Source organism: Manis javanica, chromosome 6, assembly GCF_040802235.1.
Source record: "Manis javanica isolate MJ-LG chromosome 6, MJ_LKY, whole genome shotgun sequence".
NCBI lineage: Eukaryota > Metazoa > Chordata > Mammalia > Pholidota > Manidae > Manis > Manis javanica.
The window spans coordinates 31,752,509-31,774,607 of NC_133161.1; the positions used below are offsets into that span (position 1 = coordinate 31,752,509).

Here is a 22,099-nt window from a genome sequence, read left to right on the forward strand (position 1 = left end):
TAACCACTGAAATATCATTTCGAATTTTCCTCCTAGAAAAGATCTTTTTACCTGTGCAATAAGATCAGAATTTCTGTTGCAAATGTTCCCTAAAATAAATTTTTAAAACAGTTTGGAAAGGGCATAATAGTTCTCTTTTACAAATCATTAACTACATGAAGATTTTTCTTCATGAATATATGCAAATCAACAGTCCTTAATGTGCCAAGGGCTTTCATTAGTCTCAGAAGTATGTATTTTCTCCAGTATGCTTTCATTAGAAGTGCTCCTCTTCACAAATCATTTAAAGGGCATGCTCTTACTATTAATACTATTAAATTAATTCCCAAAGGTCAATTGCTCACGTCCAAGGATACCTAGAATGACCTGAAAAGGATACAAAATGAACATCTACCATAATTTTCTAAATAGAACTCACTTCAATTTACATTAATCTAAAAATAAATGTTACCACTTCTAAGAAAGGTAGAAAATCAGTAGCATTAAGCCAATAACAAAGAGGTGTCATCATCAACAAGAAGCTGGAAATCAAAGGCCACAGGTGCGAAGCACTAACTGGGAATGTGCACACCATAGCTCTGGCTCACCAAGTCGGATGTATTAGTGGCTGTGTCTGCCTGCACTGCGCAGTGTGCGAGGAGGGACACACAAGGAAAACAGATAGGGTGGCAGCACGAGAGAGGCTCCAAATCTAGCGAACTTCAATTATCCTTTTCTATGTTCTTAAAATTTGACTCAGAAAAGGTTTTCCTCTCTGTTCATGTAGCCTAACCTCTCCCTAATCACATGAATAAAAGAGTTGAGATAAAAATTGGGAACAGGAATAAAATAACTGCAAGAAAGGAGGTCAGAGGAAATGGCACTGTATTATCCCAAAACTTGTATGTTTTCTTTAGTGAGGGGCCCCCACAGAGGATGCGCAGAAACTGACCACCTCCAAAAGGTTCGATTCTCGTACAGAAACTTGACCAAGATACAAATCAGCTCCACTCAGACTCCTCACATGATCAGGTATGTATTTGCAGGAGCAAAGAAAATCAGGAAGAAAAATAAACACTGAACCATGAATGGTGGTTTCCTCAGTGAGATGGCATTGTAGGAGTGGAGGGAATATCACAACTTCCTTATTTTTTGACTTGTTGCAATGAGTATAAATTATTTTTGTAATTTAATAGAACATCTGTTGTGTGTATGAATTGAATGAGATTGTATATGTAAACATCTAAACAAAATGTCTGGCATATAGTAACACTCATTCTGTAACTTACTGATAAAAAAAACTGAAAATCCTCTAGTTCTCAAATGGGAATAGTAGAGAAGATGCTGAAGATGCAGTAAGGACAAAAGCCCAGGGATGAGGTAACTGCAGTTTCCTCTGACTATACTTTTATAAAGTCATGACTGAGAACACAAGAAGGATGGTTAGCAGTTATAGTCTTCACAGACTGGGCTAAGAATGGGTTTAACATGGTCAAAGGCATGGAATTGTATCTTCCAAAAAAATACGCTGATGTCCTAATCTTTGGTACCTATGAATGGGACCTTATTTGGAAATGGGGATGTAATCAGATTAAGATGATGTAATAAATCCTATTCTAAATGCAATATGACTGGTGTCCTTAAGAGAAGATGCAAATTTGGACCCAGAGATGCAGGGAGAACACCAATGTGAAGATAGCACCGAGACTGGAGTGATGTGCTTATAAGTCAAAGAAGGCCAAGGATTGCCAGCAAGAAAGAATTCTTCCCTAGAGCCTTCAGAGGGAGCATGGCTCTGCCACATGTGGATTTTGGACTTTTGGTCTCCAGAACTGTGAGAGAATAAATTTCTGTTGCTTAAACCATCCAGTTTTTGGTACTTTCTTATGGCAGCCCTAGGAAATAAATACACTTAGTAATGTCAACAGATGGGTTTTAAGCTAAAATTTTAGGTGGGTGGATTTTTTCCTTGATATCCACATTTTGTGTCTACCTCATTTCCCACTTTTTTGCATCTACTATTTTGCTTCTCTGAAAGTGGTCTCCATTCTTATTTTTTACTTTTGTTTTTACCATCATGAGAAAGTAAGAATAACATGATTATTATAATAGTTTAACACTACACAAACTCATAAAGTGGAAAGATACAATCTTACTGCTAATAATTTTTCTATATGTAAAGGTTTTTCCTTATACTTACACAGGGGGCTCTCAAGGCACAGTCAGGTGGTTCCTGGTACCTTTTCAGGGGGTTCTCAGGTCAAAACTGTTTTTATAATAATAATAATAATAATAATAATGATAATATGGCTTTTGTCCCTTTCACTCTTACTCTCTCGTGAGTACACACACAGGGTGTTTCCACAAGCCACATGCTGGGTGATATCTCAACAGACTAAATACAGATATGAGACTCTAGTTGTCTCCTAAACTAAAAAGATTTGCAAAACTTAAAAAAACAATGTCAGTCTTCATGCATTTCTTTTTGGAAAAAATTTTTATTTTTTATAAAAATGTTATTTGTGTTAAGCTGTAATATGTTTGCAGTTGTTATTTTGAAACAAATGAATAAATATTTTTAAAACTCCTCAGTTTTAGTTTTTAATATGGTAAATATCAATAGATAAATCCATAAAAACAAGAGTTTTTAGGTTTCTTGATAATTTTAAAGGGGCTCTGAGACCAAAGTCTGAGAACCATTGGTCAATATTAGCACCTATTTTTAATTTTAAAGTGGAATCAAGCTATACCCAATTTCACCTTTTCTTTCTACTTAACAGTATATCTTGGACAATAATGGTAAGAACAGCAACCTTAACTGAGTCCTTACTGTTTATGCTAACAAGTGCTTTGCATGGATTGTTCCATTCAATTCCCTACACCAACCCTGTGAACTAAGTACTCAGCTAACACCCTGGATACTTCTGATGCAGGTGACTGGAAGATCACACTCTCAGAAATGCTCATTAGCTATGTAACCTTGCAATCACCTATTTCAAGGGTTGTTATGAGAATTAAGTGAGTTTATATTTGTTAAGCACTTAAAATAATGCCTAGAACTTGATAAATACTACAGAAATGTTTGTCAGCAGTTAGATGGCATTTAAAACTCAGAGTCTGAATGTAGTCATCAGGGCTGTAGATGAAGATAGAAAAAAAGGCTGAGGACTGGCCACAGGACACTTGAAAATTTGGAAGTCAGGAAGATGAGAAGAATTTAGCCTGAAAGACTGAGATTTGAGGATAAATTAGGAGAGGAGAGCTTCCTAAAAACTAGTAAGTGAAATGTTTCAAGAAGGTTGTGATGATCTGTGTCAAATGAGAGGCCAGGATACTGAAAGAGGCAATACGGCAGAGAGAGCGAAATGAGAATGAAGGAGAATGACTCAGAGGTTCTGCAGAAAGCAACAACCTGGTGGGGAGACAGGTGATGAAGTCTGAGAGCCCAGGGTCAGCTTTGAAAGGAGCTGTAGATTTTAGGGAAGAGAGGCAGGTCCTATCTGGAAGCCTGTCCAAGTAACAAGGAAGGCCGCTATGCCACATGGGGCCTCTCTCTCGTTCCCCCAGCAAGGACCCTAGTTCATTTACTCTTCATAGCCAGGGACACCTCTTCTGGGAATCCCACCTAAGATCAAACACCCCATAAACCAGCCTGGGCCTGGGTCAAGGTCTCTAGTAGGAACTGATCAATCCCAGGGATGCTTTAGAGGCTTGTGTCCACAGTAGAGGAAGCTCAGACTACTAACAAGTAGAGTGAATAAAAACCCAAATTCTGCCCTAAAACAGATCCACTCACTTGTGGATTCTCCAGATCACTGGATCTTAATGGCAAACAATTTTGCTCCCCATGTGGCACTTAGCAATGCCAAGAGACATTTTTGGTTGTCACATTAGGAAGCAACCAGGGTGTGGGCTGCTACTGGCATCTAGTGGGTAGAGGCTAGGGTGCTGCTGAACCTCCTGGACACACAGGGCACCCACAACAAAGACACGTGCGGCCTAAATATCCGCAGTGCTGAGACTGAGAGACTGTCCTCTAGACCAAGGGACCGGAGGCAAGAGAAGCTTCTGAGTTCTTGCATATGCGCAAACAGTCTCATCCATACCAGTTTATCTATACCAGTTCTGACCAGGTAGGGCTAGCGGGCCTTATGAATTCTATTCCCAATCTACTCAAATAGGGCTAGGGATAGATAGAGGAAAAACTTGAGATCAGCTAAATGGTAAAAAGAACTGTGTCATATACAAATGTAAAAGAGGCAAAATTATAACAAATGGGAACAAGCAAAAAGATGTTCCTTTAAGTTTAAGAAAGCAGAAAATGCACCCCTTTTCATTTTGATTAATAAATTCAACAGTGAACTTCAAAAGCCATCATGCTTTCTTATCTCTACCCATTGCCAAAAAACATTCTTTCAGTAGGATAGTTTCAGATTCTTGATTGCAAAAGGAAGCTAATTAAAATGAGTTTTTTGAGAAAACAGCCTAGGAATTCAAAATAATGTTTTTTTAAGAAATGAGAAGCCATAAAATTTGACACTAAGGAGCCTATGACAAGAGAGAGGCTTACCTCATCAATATTTCACTTGCAGTATCAATATTTTTTAGGTCCATAATCGTCTACAGCTAGCTTTCATGGAATTCCCATTCATTCTGTCAGGCTATCTCAACCAATTAACAGCTTTCCCTTGCTTACAGGGTTTCAGGAGAAAAGTTTTAAAGAGTCTACTTTCTACATGGAAGGCATTCTGCCTCTAGCATTTCTGTTTCCACTTTAAAATCTGCTCTAGGAAAGTTTCAACCAACTCATATGGGATAGGATAGCTATGTCTTAATGAAAAATTAGATCCTCCTGTCTACATGCCTTATCAGCAGGCTGCCTGGAATCCAGTGTGCTGTTTTATCAGAGGAAGCTTTCCAGCAAGATGGTTTATGTTCACATTGTTAAAGGGCTGAACCCTTCAGTGAAGCCCCATTTATTCATGACCCATGACCTGAGAAGAGTCAGGCTGACTGACAGCTGTCTCCTACAAGGCTAGATGGACCAGCCACAGCTTTAACAGAGAAAGGGGTCATCAACCACCCCTCCTCCACTTGTTGGGCCAGTTTCTGAAGGAAAGAGCACTTTGAATAGTTCTCTTCAAAACACATTTCCACAAAGTCTGACAGTGTCCTTCACAGGACTGTTTACAACAGTAGGGCTTACCTACTGGACACTCCATAAACCCAGTCAAACGGCAACATGTATTGGTATTTTAAAGAAATGGCAGACTTTTTTTTTATAGAAAATAACCCAAGAAACACATACATGTAAGTACAGATATACAAATTTATGTGTGTGTGTGTATATATACATATATAGAGACAGACTGCTTGACTGACTGCTGATTCATTAAAGAAAAACCAATCAGAAATATCCCAAAATGTCCTTCAATGGAATGGTCAAGCAAATTACAGCATGCTTATACAATGGAGAAAAAATAGGCAAAAAAATTGTAAGCATGTCTACTCTATACCAAATGTTTTCACATTATCTCATTTCATTCTCCCCATCGCTTCCTCAAAATCCTTTTAGATAACAATCACTATCCCCAGTTTACAGACATGAATGAGAAGCCCCTAAAAGGGAAGTAAGTTGCCCTGGGTCACAAAGCTAGTGAAGAACAAAGCTGACACTCACTTTCAGGTTTTCTTTTCCCTGCTCAGCGTTTACCCACTGCATCCCAGATACTTCCCCAAGATCCATATTTGGACTAGGTTAGTACATGGAACTATAAATATGAAATAATGTAGAAACAAAAATCAAACCATAGAATAGATGTATACTATGTTTAATCCATTTGAAATTTTATGTGTATACACTAAAACTGATGATAATCAGAATGAGACTGATAGAAAATACTGAAATCAAAACCACCCAAGTTTGTTTTTCCTATGAAGTTACTTAAGCATGTAATAAAAGAAAATCACCAAAATCTGCTCCTCCATTGCATTCCTGTCCCAGGCTAAGGGAGTTTAAGAAGAGGTAATAAATATAAAACACTTTGTTCAAGGCTGAATGTGGCTGGGCCAGTTTAAGACAGAGACATACCCCATCCTTCATAAAACTCTCAGCTCTTCTGGAGCCAAAGCGGCTAGTAGAGTTTCTTTACTACATCAAGGGATGGAATTTCTGCAAATTAAAAAGCTTAGAGAGTAAGTTCATGTCTATACAGAAATCTCCTTTTCTAAAAGTTAGTGCTTCTACTGTCTAGCAAACATTCTTTAAATACTTGCTTCAACTCAAAGAATTTAACCCTGGGAGATCCCCTTTGCAGTGGCTTTGTCTAAAGAGCATCTACCACCTTTAGTCAAAAAAGGATTATCTTGTAATGTTCCTCCTCCTAAACCTCTCCTCAGATGCGGGGCCTGTACTGCTGTTTAATGGGGTAGCCAGGACTCAAACATGGGTCTCGGGCCTTCATGCTGCACTGTGACTTGCAGAAATAACCAGGTGGAGAAGGGGGTCTGGAGAGCAGGATCCTGCCACCAAAGAGAAACTGGAAATTCACAGGAATAACTGCTCTTCCAGAGACACGCTGAGAAATACGTTTACAAAGTTCTGTTCTCAAGCCCCAAAGCTGAGAATGGGGCAGGATGTGACTTTTATCTTGCCCCTTGGTTCTTTCATTTTTATATGGGCAGTAGAATAATGAAATGTTGATAAAAGTTTTCTGGGATTGTTTTTAAAAAGAAAATGGCTTGTAAATACAATTTCCACTGGTGTCAGTTTCTTTAGGAGAAGTATTTCTTATTTTAAAAAAATGTGTAAGTAAAAGTTCTTCAACTGGTTTCCCTTAAACCCAGCTTTGATTTAAAGTTACAGTATTATCTCTCTTAGTTCTTTTCTTATATTGACTACTACTAATAAAATATTCTGATTCAAGAATCTAAGAAAATGCTTGAAATGACTGTAATAAGATTAGGTCATAGTATTATTAAATTTGAAGGTAACAATATGACCCATAGTTCTTCCAAATCTTCCAAACAACTATACACAAAAAAGTCAGTTAGCTAAAATAGCTGGTCTCATTCTTGGTCTCTGGCTGCAGCCCCAAGGGTTTAATAATAAGGACATCTATTGAGATTTTTTTTAACATGGCTTTGCATGTATTCAAAGCTTTGCATGTATTATTTCATTTAATCTCCAAAATAATCCTAAATAGCAATTGTTATTATTACTATGTTGCTACAAGTTACTGTTATCCCATTTTATAGATGAGGAAATAAGACAGAAAAGTTGAGTAACTTGCCCAAGACCACTCATCTGGTAAATTGGGAGCTAGAGCTGAACCCCAGACTGTCTGGCTGCAGCAGCCACGGGACTATCACATCATCTGGTACTCTCTGCAATGGCCATTCAATGGTCTGAAGTCAGGTGGGTTGCCACTGTTCCCAAACACAAACTCAAACTCACATCTCTCATCATTTTCACTGCTTCCCTGGTCCTCCCGAGTCTTCTGGCACACATTGCTAGCCTTCTTTTGATGTAGACCAAGACATTGGTGTCTCGTCCTGAAGAGGGAAATATAAAACACCAAGCTTAAGAAAACAAGAGCTTTCCACTGAGCAGCAAGAAAAAATACAGAGGCCTTTTGCCATGCCCTTCCAGGAAAACCTCAGAGAGAACAGACTGCTCCTTCAGCCGTTCCTTACTGCTAGCAGCACTGACATTGCTATTAGTAGAATGCATACAGTCAAGTAAAAGCACCTAGACTTCCAAAGGTTAAATCACGTGACTGATTACCTAACCCATGCTTTTGAGTTAGGATGCTGAATGTTTGATAAATAAGATCACCTGCCACTTCGTGCTGGGAAAATGACCATACCTCATTACATGTGGTTTACAAGCAAGAATTCCACAGTCTTAAAGTTTGCATGCTTTTGGTGAAGATGCAAAGAGGTGAATCTCAGGTTGTATCCTGATGAACTACTTTTTTTCCCTTCTTAACATTAAGAGAAGTCTGGAGAAGCCTCATTTTGAACTTCTGTTTTATATTATTCTTCCCCTAACACTAGTGACATCATAATCATCTCCAGGTCCCCAAAGCAGTCGATTTTACATGGCAATATAACACATTCCAGATATGACAATAGAGTATGCAACAAAATGAAAAACTACCCTAGTGTTAGAGAAAGCACTGACAAGCTAAATAGTTATAATAATAGTCACTAAAATGGCTCTTTAAAAGTACATCAACAACTTCTCATCTTAATCTTTTATTTAATTGTATGTCTTTTTGGCTATGTTTTCAGATCAGTGAGAACATGCCCGTGTTTAATCCTCAATAAAATTACTATGTTTTAGAAAAATATGACACACCTGTTATAGATTAAGTACATGTATAATATGCAGCTATTAAAAGATGTTAAGACCAAAGTCCTAACATTTCAAGTTTTAAACAATGAGAAAAAGATGTGTGCTGAAAATCTGCCAAGTATCTACAAATTATATTAAAGATGGATTATATTTTTTGGATAGTTTTAGGCAACAGGTTGACAGGATTTAATTTATAGAAGAAAAGAAATAGAGAAACAATTTTAAGTTATAGGTTATGTGATTTTACATATTAATCCTTATTTAGTTCACAAAATAGACATTAACTATATGTCTTTAAAATTCATTAAGTTACACATAATTTTTTAAAGGAAGATATACATGTGATTAGAGACTTGATTAATACACATACTGACTGCAGAATAAAAATAAAAACCTGTCTATTGATGGATTATGTGGACACACTCATATGTACACAGGCCGTAATGCAGGCTCTTGCTGTACTTCAGTCACAGGGACTAACGCACTCAGTTTCTGCACCAAATCCAAGTTTAACACTAAAATTTAACTTTATAATCTCAAATATGAAGGAGATACACTCCTACTCTCCAAGATATAGGAGGGAGAAATGAGGTGAAAGAAATTCTACCTTAAGAAAACAACCCCAAAGTTTGGTGGGATGATGAAAACTCTCCCTCTCACAAGGATCTCTACATTTCTGCTTGAAACAACCAACAGACTGACATCAAGGGGCTCAGGGAATTCTAGAAATGATTTTGTTGTCTTGCTTTTATACCATTCCCCTAACATCCCAGGATATCACTGACTCTCAGTTCAGTATTCTGAAGTGAAAGGTCTTATTTTAAAGAGCTATCTTAAATAAAAGAAGGCACTATTTTTAATGTAAAAAGATAAATAATTAGAAACTCATGGCTCTTTGTTTCTGGAAGCCCTAACACTAGTGACATCACTAGTGCTTCCTAAATAAAAGCTAAATACTGAGACAATTACCAATAACTTATTTTCTTTGTTGTCCTATTTCAGCCTATGCTGTAGAAGAATCATAAGATGAAACGTTGGTAACAGTCACATAAATTTAAGTCCAAGTTCCCAACCAGAACTTACTATGGGCAGAGAAGAAATTAATAAACGGAAATATGTAAGAATTTGGGGGAGAAAAAAGGTTACCACTAAAGGCTATTACTATTTATGTCTGGAGTTAGGAATCTACGGGCAGGAAAGAGAATCTGAACAATAATGTGAACAGTAATGAAGCTATAGATTATGTACTATGCTCTTATGGGAAGGAATAAAATTAGTAAAAACAATGGAAGCCAAAGGCCAGTATTTATTTTCATCTAGGAGAATCATATTTGCTCTGGTGGATCATGTTACGATTCTGACCATCCCCCACCCCTTCAACCTGGAGGAAACCTTACGATGTTGGGCTTCATACTGGGACCCGTGATGCTGTAACTGCTGAGAGCGCCGGTAACAGCCGTCTCCAGCCTTCAGGGCCTGCTTAAACAGCTTCTCTGCTTCAGCAATGGTTGTGGCCTCCTCTTCAGCCAAGAGAATATAAGCAGTTGCACACCTGTCCATTCAGATAATAGCCTCATCAATTCCAAACCCAAGGACATGGTAACAGCTGTAGGAGTACATGCAGAAGGGCAAGGAGTTATGCCAATACATGCAGAGGGGCCAACTGGTTCATGCACCCCTGTTTGTAGCTGTTGACACAAAATAATGGTACAAAAGAAAGGTCTGTATTTTAGTTTGAGAGGTAGGATGTGTGTTGTTAGGAGCGTGGAGCTCACATAGGGACTTGGCCCCTTATTAGTGTGTTGCTTTGGGCAAGTTATTACTCTGCCTCCCTGATGGAGAACAACGTGGAATTTATTTGTTCACCATGTTGTTGTGAAAGTTAAATAAGGTGATGCATGTAAAGTGCTCAGTACAGTAGCCAGCATGTGTCACATGCTCAAAAAATGCCAACTAACAATGGTGATGATAATAACTGTTATTAAACACCTTCTTCCAACAGTCAAAATTAGAGATAATTACTAAACATAGATTCTCTTTAAGGATTTCTTCAGAAAAGAAATTCATTAAATCAAGTAAATTCCTCACTGAAAAAACAGTGCTTCAACATCTCGTTAGTTGGCACCGATTTTCTATCTCAGAGAAGAACACTGGTAGAACCTACAGGTCGTGTTATTTCTGAAGAGCTCAAAATTTAATTCAGCCTCAGCAGCTAACAAGCATTAAATCTCATGCCTTTGATAATAATAGCTATCAGCTGTTGCTCAGTATATATTAAGTACTGTACAAGGCACTTAACATGTATCATCTCATTTAATCCTTCAACAACCTCTAAGGTAGGAAGCCAAAAGGCATAAGCCACAAACTAATGAACAAGGGGAATTCTCGGAAACTAAACCTTCCACATCATGTAAGAACAGCCCAAGTGCCAAAGAAAGGTAATGTAACAGGGAAATGGTGAGCAGGGCAGACCACACAGGCCCTGATGTGCACAGACCCCTTTACTTTCCTTCTTCTCCCCTGACTCTCTTGTGGTTATCTCTCTACTTATCAGAACCTCCATCAGACCACAAGAGAGAAACAGAAAGTGAAACCAAATGGTGCTTTTGCTACTCATAAGCTGCAACAGCAGCTAGGAAAAGGAGGCTGAGCTTACCACTACTGTGAGGTTTGGGGTTACTCGTTAACCTTTGCATTGAGGCAGGCTCTTGTAAATTCTTCAGCCAATCCCTCTAATTTCAGGCAGGACTGATCAATGGGGCTTTAAACTGAATGTGGTAAGATAGGGAGAAAAATGCCCAGAAAAAAGCTCAAAACCCATATGGAGGGCAGTAGATAAATGGCTTAGAAAGAACAACAATGATGCTGAAACTGCCCAGTGCCTCACTTGAGGAAGTAACTGGGATAGGCATCAGAAAGCGATACTTAAGCTTCAGATGCCAGCATACAAATACAGGTCAAAGGCAATGAAGTGAAATCAAGACTAACACTGTGTGGCAGACACAGGGTCAGAGGAATTCGCTCTAAGATTATAGTTGGTGGGCTGGGAACTCAAGACAGGTTGGGGCAAGCTTGCTGCTTTATTTATATTTCAAATAGTATTCTTAGGAGGAGAGGCAGAGTAGCACTACTGGCCAAGAAAACATACATCTATGTTTGGGTAGAAACTCATGAGTTTGGGTAGAAACATGCTAAGAGCTTGTGAGTGAAGGAGAAGGAAAAGAACAATAGAAGTGCTAATGGTTGGGGAATGCAGAACAGACTGCCAGCTGGATGGAAGAAATAGGTGATGCGTCCTTGTCACAACACAATACACACACAGAAGCAAGAAGTATGGTGATGGGGGTGTCAACCATCCAGATATCTGCTAGAAGAAGTCTCACTTGGTTAGAAGTAGGGCACCCGACAGGTTCTTGACTTACTTGGGTAACAATTTTATCTCCCAGATGGTAGAGGAAGCAATTAGGGGAACTTCAACTCTGGACCTAATTCTGACCAAGAAGAAAAAAATAGTTGGTGAAATGAAAATTGATAGGAACATTCAGAGAGAGTCACTATGTCATTTTTGGAGTTCAGGATAATCAAAGAGGGTAAAGTGGACTTCAAAAAATTCAAAGAAAAGAGGCATGATTCAATGGCATGAGACTCAGAAGGAAAAATGGTTTAAAGGATTGGGCAGCTTCTAAATGTCCAACTGTATCTGCAATCACAAATGATACTCTCAGGAAGAAATGATACTCTCAGGGTGGTGGGGAGAGGGGGACAATTAAGTAACTAATATGGCTGCATAGAGATCTCTCTCAAGGTCAGATTTTTAAAAGACATGTAAAAAATGATGCAAAGAGGGCATGTAATGAAGGACCATAAGAGAGTGGAATGAGCTTGTAAGAATACTATCAGGAGAGCTGAAACTCCAAATTGACTGATGCTTGCAAAACAAAATAAAGACAAAACAAACAAAATGCTACACACAACCATTTATTCCCTGTTTTTAAAGTTGTTTAAGGCGCTATCACCCTCCCCTCATTTCTACAAAACCATCACAAAATTAAGCAAAAAAGACAAACAACACAACAACAATACCAAAACAAGGAAAGTTTATAGTTAGTAGCAGCAGATAATAAAGAGAAAGCAAAGCTCTCTAACTCCTATTTTGTTCCCAGCTTCTCTGTCAAGGAGAATGATTGTCAGGCTGAAAAAAGGGAGAAGAAATTAAACTCTAAAATGGGCAGAAAGATGTAAGACAGAAAACAACTGATCTATTCTAAATGAATTACTATACTGGGATGAGCAAATCCCAAGAAGCCAACAGTCCTTGCAGGCAGGCCACAGAATTGCTCTCTGTAGATAGGTCGGGAATAACAAAGAATGGAGAGGTACTAGAAGATGAGATGACAAATGTAGTAAAAATGTTCAAAAAGGGGAAGAAGGCAGACTTCCCAAACTACAGAACAGTGATTTAGAAAGATATTCTAATGGATTATTAAAGGGATGGTCTCCAAGCATTTTAAAAGTAAAGTAGTGAACCCTAGAAGCTAGCTTAATTCACTAAGAATAAATAGATCAGGTTGTGCTAGCTTAATTTACTCTAACAGTTTTACCATATATTAAAGATCCATAGCTACAACTGGCATTCTTCAGATCAAAATGCAGAAATACAGGCTGAATCACAGCATAGTGGGGTGGTTTAGTGATTGGCTGAACAATATCAAAGGGTGATGAGTCAAGAAACCATTGGAGGGTGGTTTCTATATGTCATATCCCAGTGTTCTATCCCTGATCTTGATATTTTTATCAGAAACATGGATGATACACAGAAGGCAGGCATAGCAAATTAGTAGATGACAAGGAACTGTAAAATAAATATGTTGCATGACAGAATCAGAAACCAAATAGATCAACTGGTCACAACAGCAGGATTTCCAATTCTCAAGTGAATCTTTTTTTCTAAGACCTCTGAAGAAGATTCTGTATCCTTCTTCAGAAAAGTCATAAAATAGTTTAACAATGACCACTTGGCAGGGAGACTGTTGAGGTGATTCAAGCACCAGATGGGTGGCTGAGCTAAATGACCTTTAAGGTCTCTGCCAACCCTGAGCTTATATGACTCCACCTTTAAGAATCTTTCTCATTTTCTGAAATCTTCAAAAGAGATTCCCCAGCCTTTCTCGGTTATGCATAGAATGTTTAACAACACTAAGGACAGCATCTCTTCCTCTTATCTTTGTCTTGATCTTTAAATGTTTTTAAAGTGTAATTTTTCACTTTATATTTTTATTATGTTTTCCCCACTAGCAGAGGTTCTACCTAGAAATGTGATGGCATAGATGAGCATTCTACATCTGGAAAAATTTCCCTGTTGATATATTTTAATCATGTATTTATTTTATGTTCTCACATCTCACAGACAGCCCTTGAAGGATTTAATTGAGGTTCAAAACAAAGCCACTGAATTGCTCTCTAAAATTAAAACCACCTTCAAATGGATGCTCTCCACACACACAAATATTTTTTTATAAATTAATACCCCCCCAAATAATCCTCAAGTTCAAAGGCATAGTTTAATATAAACCATCAAGAGCAACTGAATACATTTAGAAAAGGATGAGACTTCCTTTTTAAGAGCAAGACTCTCTCATACTTACTCATTTATCTCTAAGGCTTCATGAGCTGCTGAAATCCTGGCTTGGGGGTTTCTCTCTCTCCAGGCTTTCTGCATTACTATTTTAGAAATAAGAGAAAAAAAGCAAACCAATCAATACAAATAATTAGGAAGACTAAAAACAAGACAATAGCTAAATCAATGGCTTTTAGTTTGAATTTCTAGAGAATATTTCACTTACCAAGTGGATCAGCCCAAATCGCCAAAGTCACACAAATACACCCTAATTAGCTCTTCCATTGTCCTTCAATTACTGTATCAAACCTTTCCTGAACTTACCAAACTACAGATCTACATCTTAGAGACTAATGCATAGTCTTTAATCTTAGAAGCTTAATCTTGATTAAGAGTTCTTAATCAAGAAAAGAAAAGGCACTCTAACAGAGATTTTTCTTTTGCTCATTAATGTCATTTGTTGTTAGAGAATACATATTATTTTACATATTTTGAGATGACATTGTTACTAATCTCTCCCATCTGACACAACATAATTTCTATTGGTCATGTTCCCAAACACTTGCTAGAAGTTCTGGATATTAGAACATTTTAAAACCATTTGAAGAATTATGAGTTGGATCAGAAAAGAAGTCTTCAAGGGGATAAAGAGGCACAAAATCTCAATCATAATACAAATTAGTCATGGGATAAAAGTACAGCATAGAGAATATCATCAATAGCCTTACAACATCTTTCTATGTTGGCAGACAGTCACTACACTAGTTGAGGTGAGCACTTAATAATGTAGATAACTGTCAAATCAGAATGTTGAATCCTTGAAATCAATATAATATTTTATATCAACTTTACTTCAATTGAAAAATATTTTTTAAAAGTGCTTTAGACTTTTGCTTAACATGTGTTCCCAAAGTTTGCCACAAACTTAGTTTTTATATACCAGAGCAGTTTGTGAATATACTGTGGGAAGCTCAATGGTTGGGATATTTATTATACTATGGTGTTCCACCATGGCAAAGAGTACCTTCTTAGAAAAGACCAACAATCTTCTTATTTAATTTGTTTTATAAATATTACCTTTTAAGTTAATTTCTTAGGAGCACGTAACTACTCTCTTCTGTAAATTTTTTTTTCAACTATTTAATTTGGTATAAAAAATATTAGTAGGATTATTTGGAACTCAAGCAATGTGAAATGCATACTGAACAAAGTCTTTTCTAGGATGGAAAAACAAATACGGATTCCAGTAGCCAAGGCCATGCCTATAAATGTTAGTGAACCTATAAATACACATAGGAATCACTATAATTTTAATCATTTGGATTCACTGAGTACTAATTTCCAACTAGAATATGATCAAGGGGAAAGGACCCTTCAAGCTATGTCAATCACAGATTTAACTTGCTTCATAGAAGATCTATACTTCTTCAAAAAACACACATCCAAGTCTGGTGTATTTTTAAAAATAACATTTTATATCATGATTAAGGGACTCCTTTCGACATCAAAACATCATTGTGGAAAAGCCTTTTTTGAGTATTAAAATTCTAAAGAGAGGGAGGTGCCAAGAGGGCGGCATGAGTAGGACAGCGGAAATCTCCTCCCAAAAACATATATATTTTTGAAATACAACAAATACAACTATTCCTAAAAGAGAAACCAGAAGATACAGTACAGCAGCCAGGCTACATCTATACCTGTGAGAACGCAGCGCCTTGTGAAGGGGGTAAGAGACAAGCCACGGCCTGGCGGGACCTGAGCACGCCCACACCCCTCACCCCAGCTCCTGGCAGGAGGAGAGGAGTCAAAGCGGGGAGGGAGAGGGAGCCCAGGACTGCTAAATACCCAGCCCCAGCCATCCACACCAGGAGCACAGACACAGTGCATGGTGTGCTGGATACTAGGGAAATGGAACAGTAAAACCTGCAAGCGGGTCCCTGCAGCCAGTGCCCCTGGGACAAAGGAAAAGCGAGTGCTTTTTGAAAGTCTTAAAGGGACAGGGGCCTCACCGCTGGACAGAAGCATCCTGGCACACTCAGCCCAGCAGCTGGGAATCCTGGGGAACTCCAGGCACCCTAACCTCCAGGGCAGCAGGGCAGCTCTGAGGCCCCTCATGGCGATAAACAGCCTCCCGCCTGTTCCCCCTCCGGCACAGCCCTGCCATAGCACAGCAGCAGCCTCAAAGTGGTCAGGCCCACAGCAACTGCACGGAGCTTACTCCAGGCAAGAATCAGAGACTCCATCTGCATGCAGCTGCCCAGCACCAGCCGCTAGGGGTCGCTGTTCTCCCAGGAAAGGAAGGCCAGAAGCAAGTGGAAAGGGACTTGGTTCCCCCAGTTGACACAGCACCAACTGCCTATGACTACCTCTAGCACCATGAAAAGGCAGGAGAATTTGATACAGACCAGACTAACCCAGACATCCTCCCCAGAGAGGGAATCTGGGGAGATAGATTTAACCAATCTTCCTGAAAAGGAATTCAAAATAAAGATCATAACCATGGGGATGGACTTGCAGAGAAATATGCAAGAGCTAAGGAGGGAGAATACATAAATAAAACAATCTCTGGAAGGACTTAAAAGCAGAATGGATGAGATGCAAGAGGCCATTAATGGAACAGAAATCAGAGAACATGAATGCAGAGAAGCTGACACAGAGAGAGAGAGAGACAAAAGGATCTCCAGGAATGAAAGAATATTAAGAGAACTCTGTGACCAATTGAAATGGAACAATATCCGCATTATAGGGGTGCCAGAAGAAGAAGAGAGAGAAAAAGGGACAGAAAGCATCTTTGAAGAAATAATTGCTGAAAACTTCCCCAAACTGGGGGAGGAGATAGCCTCTCAGACCACGGAAGCACACAGAACTCCAAACACAAGGAACCCTAAGAGGACAACACTAAGACACATAATAATTAAAATGGCAAAGATCAAGGACAAGGACAGAGTTTTAAAGGCAGCCAGAGAGAGAAAAAAGGTCACCTCCAAAGGAAAACCCATCAGGTTATCATCAGACTTCTCAACAGAAACCTTACAGGCCAGAAGAGTATGGCATGATATATTTAATGCAATGAAACAGAAGGGCCTTGAACCAAGGATACTGTATCCAGCACGATTATCATTTAAATATGAAGAAGGGATTAAACAATTCCCAGACAAGCAAAAGTTCAGAGAATTTGCCTCCCACAAACCACCTCTACAGGGTATTCTAGAGGGACTGCGCTAGATGGAAGCACTCCTAAGGCTACACACATGTCACCAGAGAAAATAAAATCACAGCAAAGAAAGCGGAACAATCAAATACTAACTAAAGGCAAAAAATAAAATCAACTACCCACAAAAGCAGTCAAAGGAAAAACAAAAGAGAATCAAAAAAAAAAAACAAAAAACATACAAAGAATGGAAGAGGAGGAATAAGAAAGGAGAAAAATAAAGAATCATCAGACTGTGTTTATAATAGCTCAGTAAGTGAGTTAAGTTAGACAGTAAGATAGTAAAGAAGCTAACCTTGAACCTTTGGTAACCATGAACCTAAAGACTAGAATGGCAATAAGTACATATCTTTCAATAATCACCCTAAATGTAAATGGAATGAAAGCACCAATCAAAGACACAGAGTAATGGAATGGATAAAAAAGCAAGAACCATCTATATGCTGCTTACAAGAGACTCACCTCAAACCCAAAGACATGCACAGACTAAAAGTCAAGGGATGGAAAAAGATATTTCATGCAAACAACAAGGAGAAAAAAGCAGGTGTTACAGTACTAGTATCAGACAAAATAGATGTCAAAACAAAGAAAGTCACAAGAGATAAAGAAGGACATCATATAATGACAAAGGGGTCAATCTAACAAGAGGATATAACCATTATAAATATATATGCACTCAACACAGGAGCACCAACAAAAGTGAAACAAATACTAACAGAATTAAAAGAGGAAATAGAATGCAATGCATTTATTTTAGGAGACTTCAACACACCACTCAATCCAAAGGACAGATCCACCAGACAGAAAATAAGTAAGGACACAGAGGCACTGAACAACACACTAGAACAGATGGACCTAATACATCTATAGAACTCTACACCCAAAAGCAACAGGATACACATTCTTCTCAAGTGCACATGGAACATTCTCCAGAATAGACCACAGACTAGGCCACAAAAAGAGCCTCAGTAAATTCAAAAAGATTGAAATTCTACCAACCAACTTCTCAGACCACAAAAGGATAAAACTAGAAATAAATTGTACAAAGAAAACAAAAAGGCTCACAAACACATGGAGGCTTAACAACATGCTCCTAAATAATCAATGGTTCAACAACCACATCAAAATAGAGATCAAACAATATATGGAAACAAATGATGACAACAACACAAAGCCCCAACTTCTGTGCGACGCAGCGAAAGCAGTCTTAAGAGGAAAGTATATAGCAATCCAGGCATATTTAAAGAAGGAAGAACAATCCCAAAGGAATAGTCTAAAGTCACAATTATTGAAATTGGAAAAAGAAGAACAAATGAGGCCTAAAGTCAGCAGAAGGAGGGACATAATAAAGATCAGAGAAGAAATAAATAAAATTGAGAAGAATAAAACAATAGAAAAAAATCAACGAAACCAGAGCTGGTTTTTTGAGAAAATAAACAAAATAGGTAAGCCCCTAGCAAGACTTAGAAAAAGAAAAAGAGAATCTACACACATCAACAGAATCAGAAACAAGAAAGGAAAAATCACGATGGACCCCACAGAAATACAAAGAATTATTAGAGAATACTACAAAAAAACTATATGCTAAAAAGCTGGAAAACCTAGAAGAAATGGACAATTTCCTAGAAAAATACAACCTTCCAAGACTGACCAAGGAAGAAACAGAAAATCTAAACAGACCAATTACCAGCAAAGAAATTGCATTGGTAATCAAAAAACTACCCAAGAGCAAAACTCCCGGGCCAGATGGATTTACCGCAGAGTTTTATCAGACATACAGAGAAGACATAATACCCATTCACCTTAAAGTTTTCCAAAAAATAGAAGAGGGAATACTTCCAGACTCATTCTATGAAGCCAGCATCACCCTAATACCAAAACTAGGCAAATACCCCACCAAAAAAGAAAATTACAGACCAATATCCCTGATGAACACAGATGCAAAAATACTCAACAAAATATTAGCAAACTGAATTCAAAAGTACATCAAGAGGATCATACACCATGACCAAGTGGGATTCATCTCAGGGATGCAAGGATGGTACAACATTTGAAAATCCATCAACATCGTCCACCACATCAACAAAAAGAAGGACAAAAATCAAATGATCATCTCCAGAGATGCTGAAAAAGCATTCGACAAAATTCAACATCCATTCATGATAAAAACTCTCAGCAAAATGAGTACAGAGGGCAAGTACCTCAACATAATAAAGGCCATATATGAAAAGCCCACAGCCAACATCATACTGAACAGCGAGAAGCTGAAAGCTTTTCCTCTAAGATCGGGAACAAGACAGGGATGCCCACTCTCCCCACTGTTATTCAACATAGTATTGGAGGTCCTAGCCATGGCAATTAGACAAAACAAAGAAATACAAGGAATCCAGATCAATAAAGAAGTTAAACTGTCACTATTTGCAGATGACATGATATTGTACATAAAAAACACTAAAGACTTCATTCCAAAACTACTAGAACTGATATTGGAATACAGCAAAGTTGCAGGATACAAAATTAACACACAGAAATCTGTAGCTTTCCTATACACTAACAATGAACCAATAGAAAGAGAAATCAGGAAAACAATTCCATTCACAATTGCATCAAAAAGAATAAAATACCTAGGAATAAACCTAACCAAGGAAGTGAAAGACCTATACCCCAAAAACTACAAGACATTCTTAAGAGAAATTAAAGAGGACACTAACAAATGGAAACTCATCCCATGCTCTTGGCTAGGAAGAATTAATATTGTCAAAATGGCCATCCTGCACAAAGCAATCTACAGATTTAATGCAATCCTTATCAAATTACCAACAACATTCTTCAACGAACTGGAACAAATAGTTATAAAATTCATATGGAACCACCAAAGATCCAAATGGCCAAAGCAATTCTGAGAAGGAAGAATGAAGTGGGTGGGGGGGATCTCACTCCCCAACTTCAAGCTCTACTGTAAAGCCACAGTAATCAAGACACTTTGGTACTGGCACAAGAACAGAGTCACAAACCAGTGGAACAGAATAGAGTCTCCAGACATTAACCCAAATATATATGGTCAATTAATATATGATAAAGGAGCCATGGACATACAATGCGGAAATGACAGCCTCTTCAACAGCTGGTGTTGGCAAAACTGGACAGCTACATGTAAGAGAATGAAACTGGATCATTGTCTAACCCCATACACAAAAGTAAATTCGAAATGGATCAAAGTCCTGAATGTAAGCCATGAAACCATAAAACTCTTAGAAAAAAACATAGGCCAAAAATCTCTTGGACATAAACATGAGCGACTTCTTCATGAACATATCTCCCCGGACAAGGGAAACAAAAGCAAAAAATGAACAAGTGGGACTATATCAAGCTGAAAAGTTTCTGTACAGCAAAGGATACCATCAGTAGAACAAAAAGGTATCCTACAGAATGGGAGAATATATTCATAAATGACAGATATGATAAAGGGCTGACATCCAAAATATATAAAGGGCTCATGCACCTCAACAAACAAAAAGCGAACAGTCTAATTAAAAAATGGGCAGAGGAGCTGAACAGAAACTTCTCCAAAAAAGAAATTCAGATGGCCAACAGACACATGAAAAGATGCTCCACATTGCTAGTCATCAGAGAAATGCAAATTAAAACCACAATGAGATATCACCTCACACCAGTAAGGATGGCTACCATCCAAAAGACAGACAACAACAAATGTTGGCAAAGTTGTGTAGAAAGGGGAACCCTTTCCACCATTGTGGAAAGCAGTATGGAGGTTCCTCAAAAAGCTCAAAATAGAAATACCATTTGACCCAGGAATCCCACTTCTAGGAATTTACCCTAAGAATGCAGCAGCCCAATTTGAAAAAGACAGATGCACCCCTATGTTTATTACAGCACTATTTACAATAGCCAATAAATGGAAGCAACCTAAGTGTCCATCAGTAGATGAATGGATAAAGAAGATGTGGTACATATACACAATGGAATATTATTCAGCCATAAGAAGAAAACAAATCCTACCATTTGCAAGAACATGGATGCAACTAGAGGGTATTATGCTCAGTGAAATAAGCCAGGTGGAGAAAGACAAGTACGAAATGATTTCACTCATATGTGGAATATAAGAACAAAGGAAAAACTGAAGGAACAAAACAGCAGTAGAATCACAGAACCCAAGAAAGGACTAACAGTTACCAAAGGGAAAGGGACCGGGGAGGATGGGTGGGAAGGGAGGGAGAAGGTGGGGGGAAGAAGAAAGGGGGCCTTACAATTAGCATGTATAACGTGGGCAGGGTGGGTACGGGGAGGGCTGTGCAACACAGAGAAGACAAGTAGTGATTTTACAGCATCTTACTAAGCTGATGGACAGTGACTAATGGGGTATGTGGGGGGAACTTGGTGTAGGGGAGAGTCTAGTAAACATAATGTTCCTCATGTAATTGTAGATTAATGATAACAAAAAAAAATTCTAAACGTAGTAACTTTGATACTTAGAAGAAAAAGCCCTCCCACTCAGCAGCTATCTAAAGGATTTTTCCATACTTGCATCTGCGGGTCGCAGATGGTCTGAGTCACAAGTAAAGAATGTCTGGTGGTCCTGGGCAGAGAGATTCATGTCATAGTAAGTCAGAGGCTCTCGTCCTGTCACCCAGGTATACCTGTAAAGGGAAATAACATGGTCAGACACTTTTGAGAATATAAAGCAAGATCTACAAAATATTAAGCTGCATGGCAGTTGAACTATAACCTATTAACTGAGTACTAAAACAGCTTTGCCAATGAATAAAAAAATATTTTTTAAAAAATCATCCTACTCTCCATTTAAGAAGTATATCAATAAGTAAGAAGCAAACATTTTCCCCTCTATTTTGCCTCAAAATTTTACTGGCACTAGGCAATGAAAACCTTCCCTAATTAGTATTATGAATAGGCA

General features: G+C 38.2%; 1 protein-coding gene across 10 annotated transcripts in view; it reads right to left on the reverse strand.

Annotated features, from left to right (window-relative positions):
• Nucleotides 1-22,099, reverse strand: part of ST7 (suppression of tumorigenicity 7) — a 250,044-nt gene that overhangs the window by 73,845 nt on the left and 154,100 nt on the right. For 8 of the 10 annotated variants that reach the window (XR_012132173.1, XR_012132172.1, XR_012132174.1 and 5 more), the window contains exons 5-9: nt 21,709-21,824; nt 13,984-14,059; nt 11,761-11,829; nt 9,736-9,890; nt 7,436-7,533 (exon numbers count right to left, since the gene is read on the reverse strand). Coding sequence is in view for 7 of the 10 variants with exons in the window: in XM_037023506.2 (XP_036879401.1) it covers nt 7,436-7,533; nt 9,736-9,890; nt 11,761-11,829; nt 13,984-14,059; nt 21,709-21,824 (514 nt within the window). In the remaining 3 variants the exon portion in view is untranslated. The remainder of the gene's footprint in view (nt 1-7,435; nt 7,534-9,735; nt 9,891-11,760; nt 11,830-13,983; nt 14,060-21,708; nt 21,825-22,099) is intronic. The other 2 variants (XM_037023508.2, XM_037023509.2) reach the window with 1 other exon arrangement.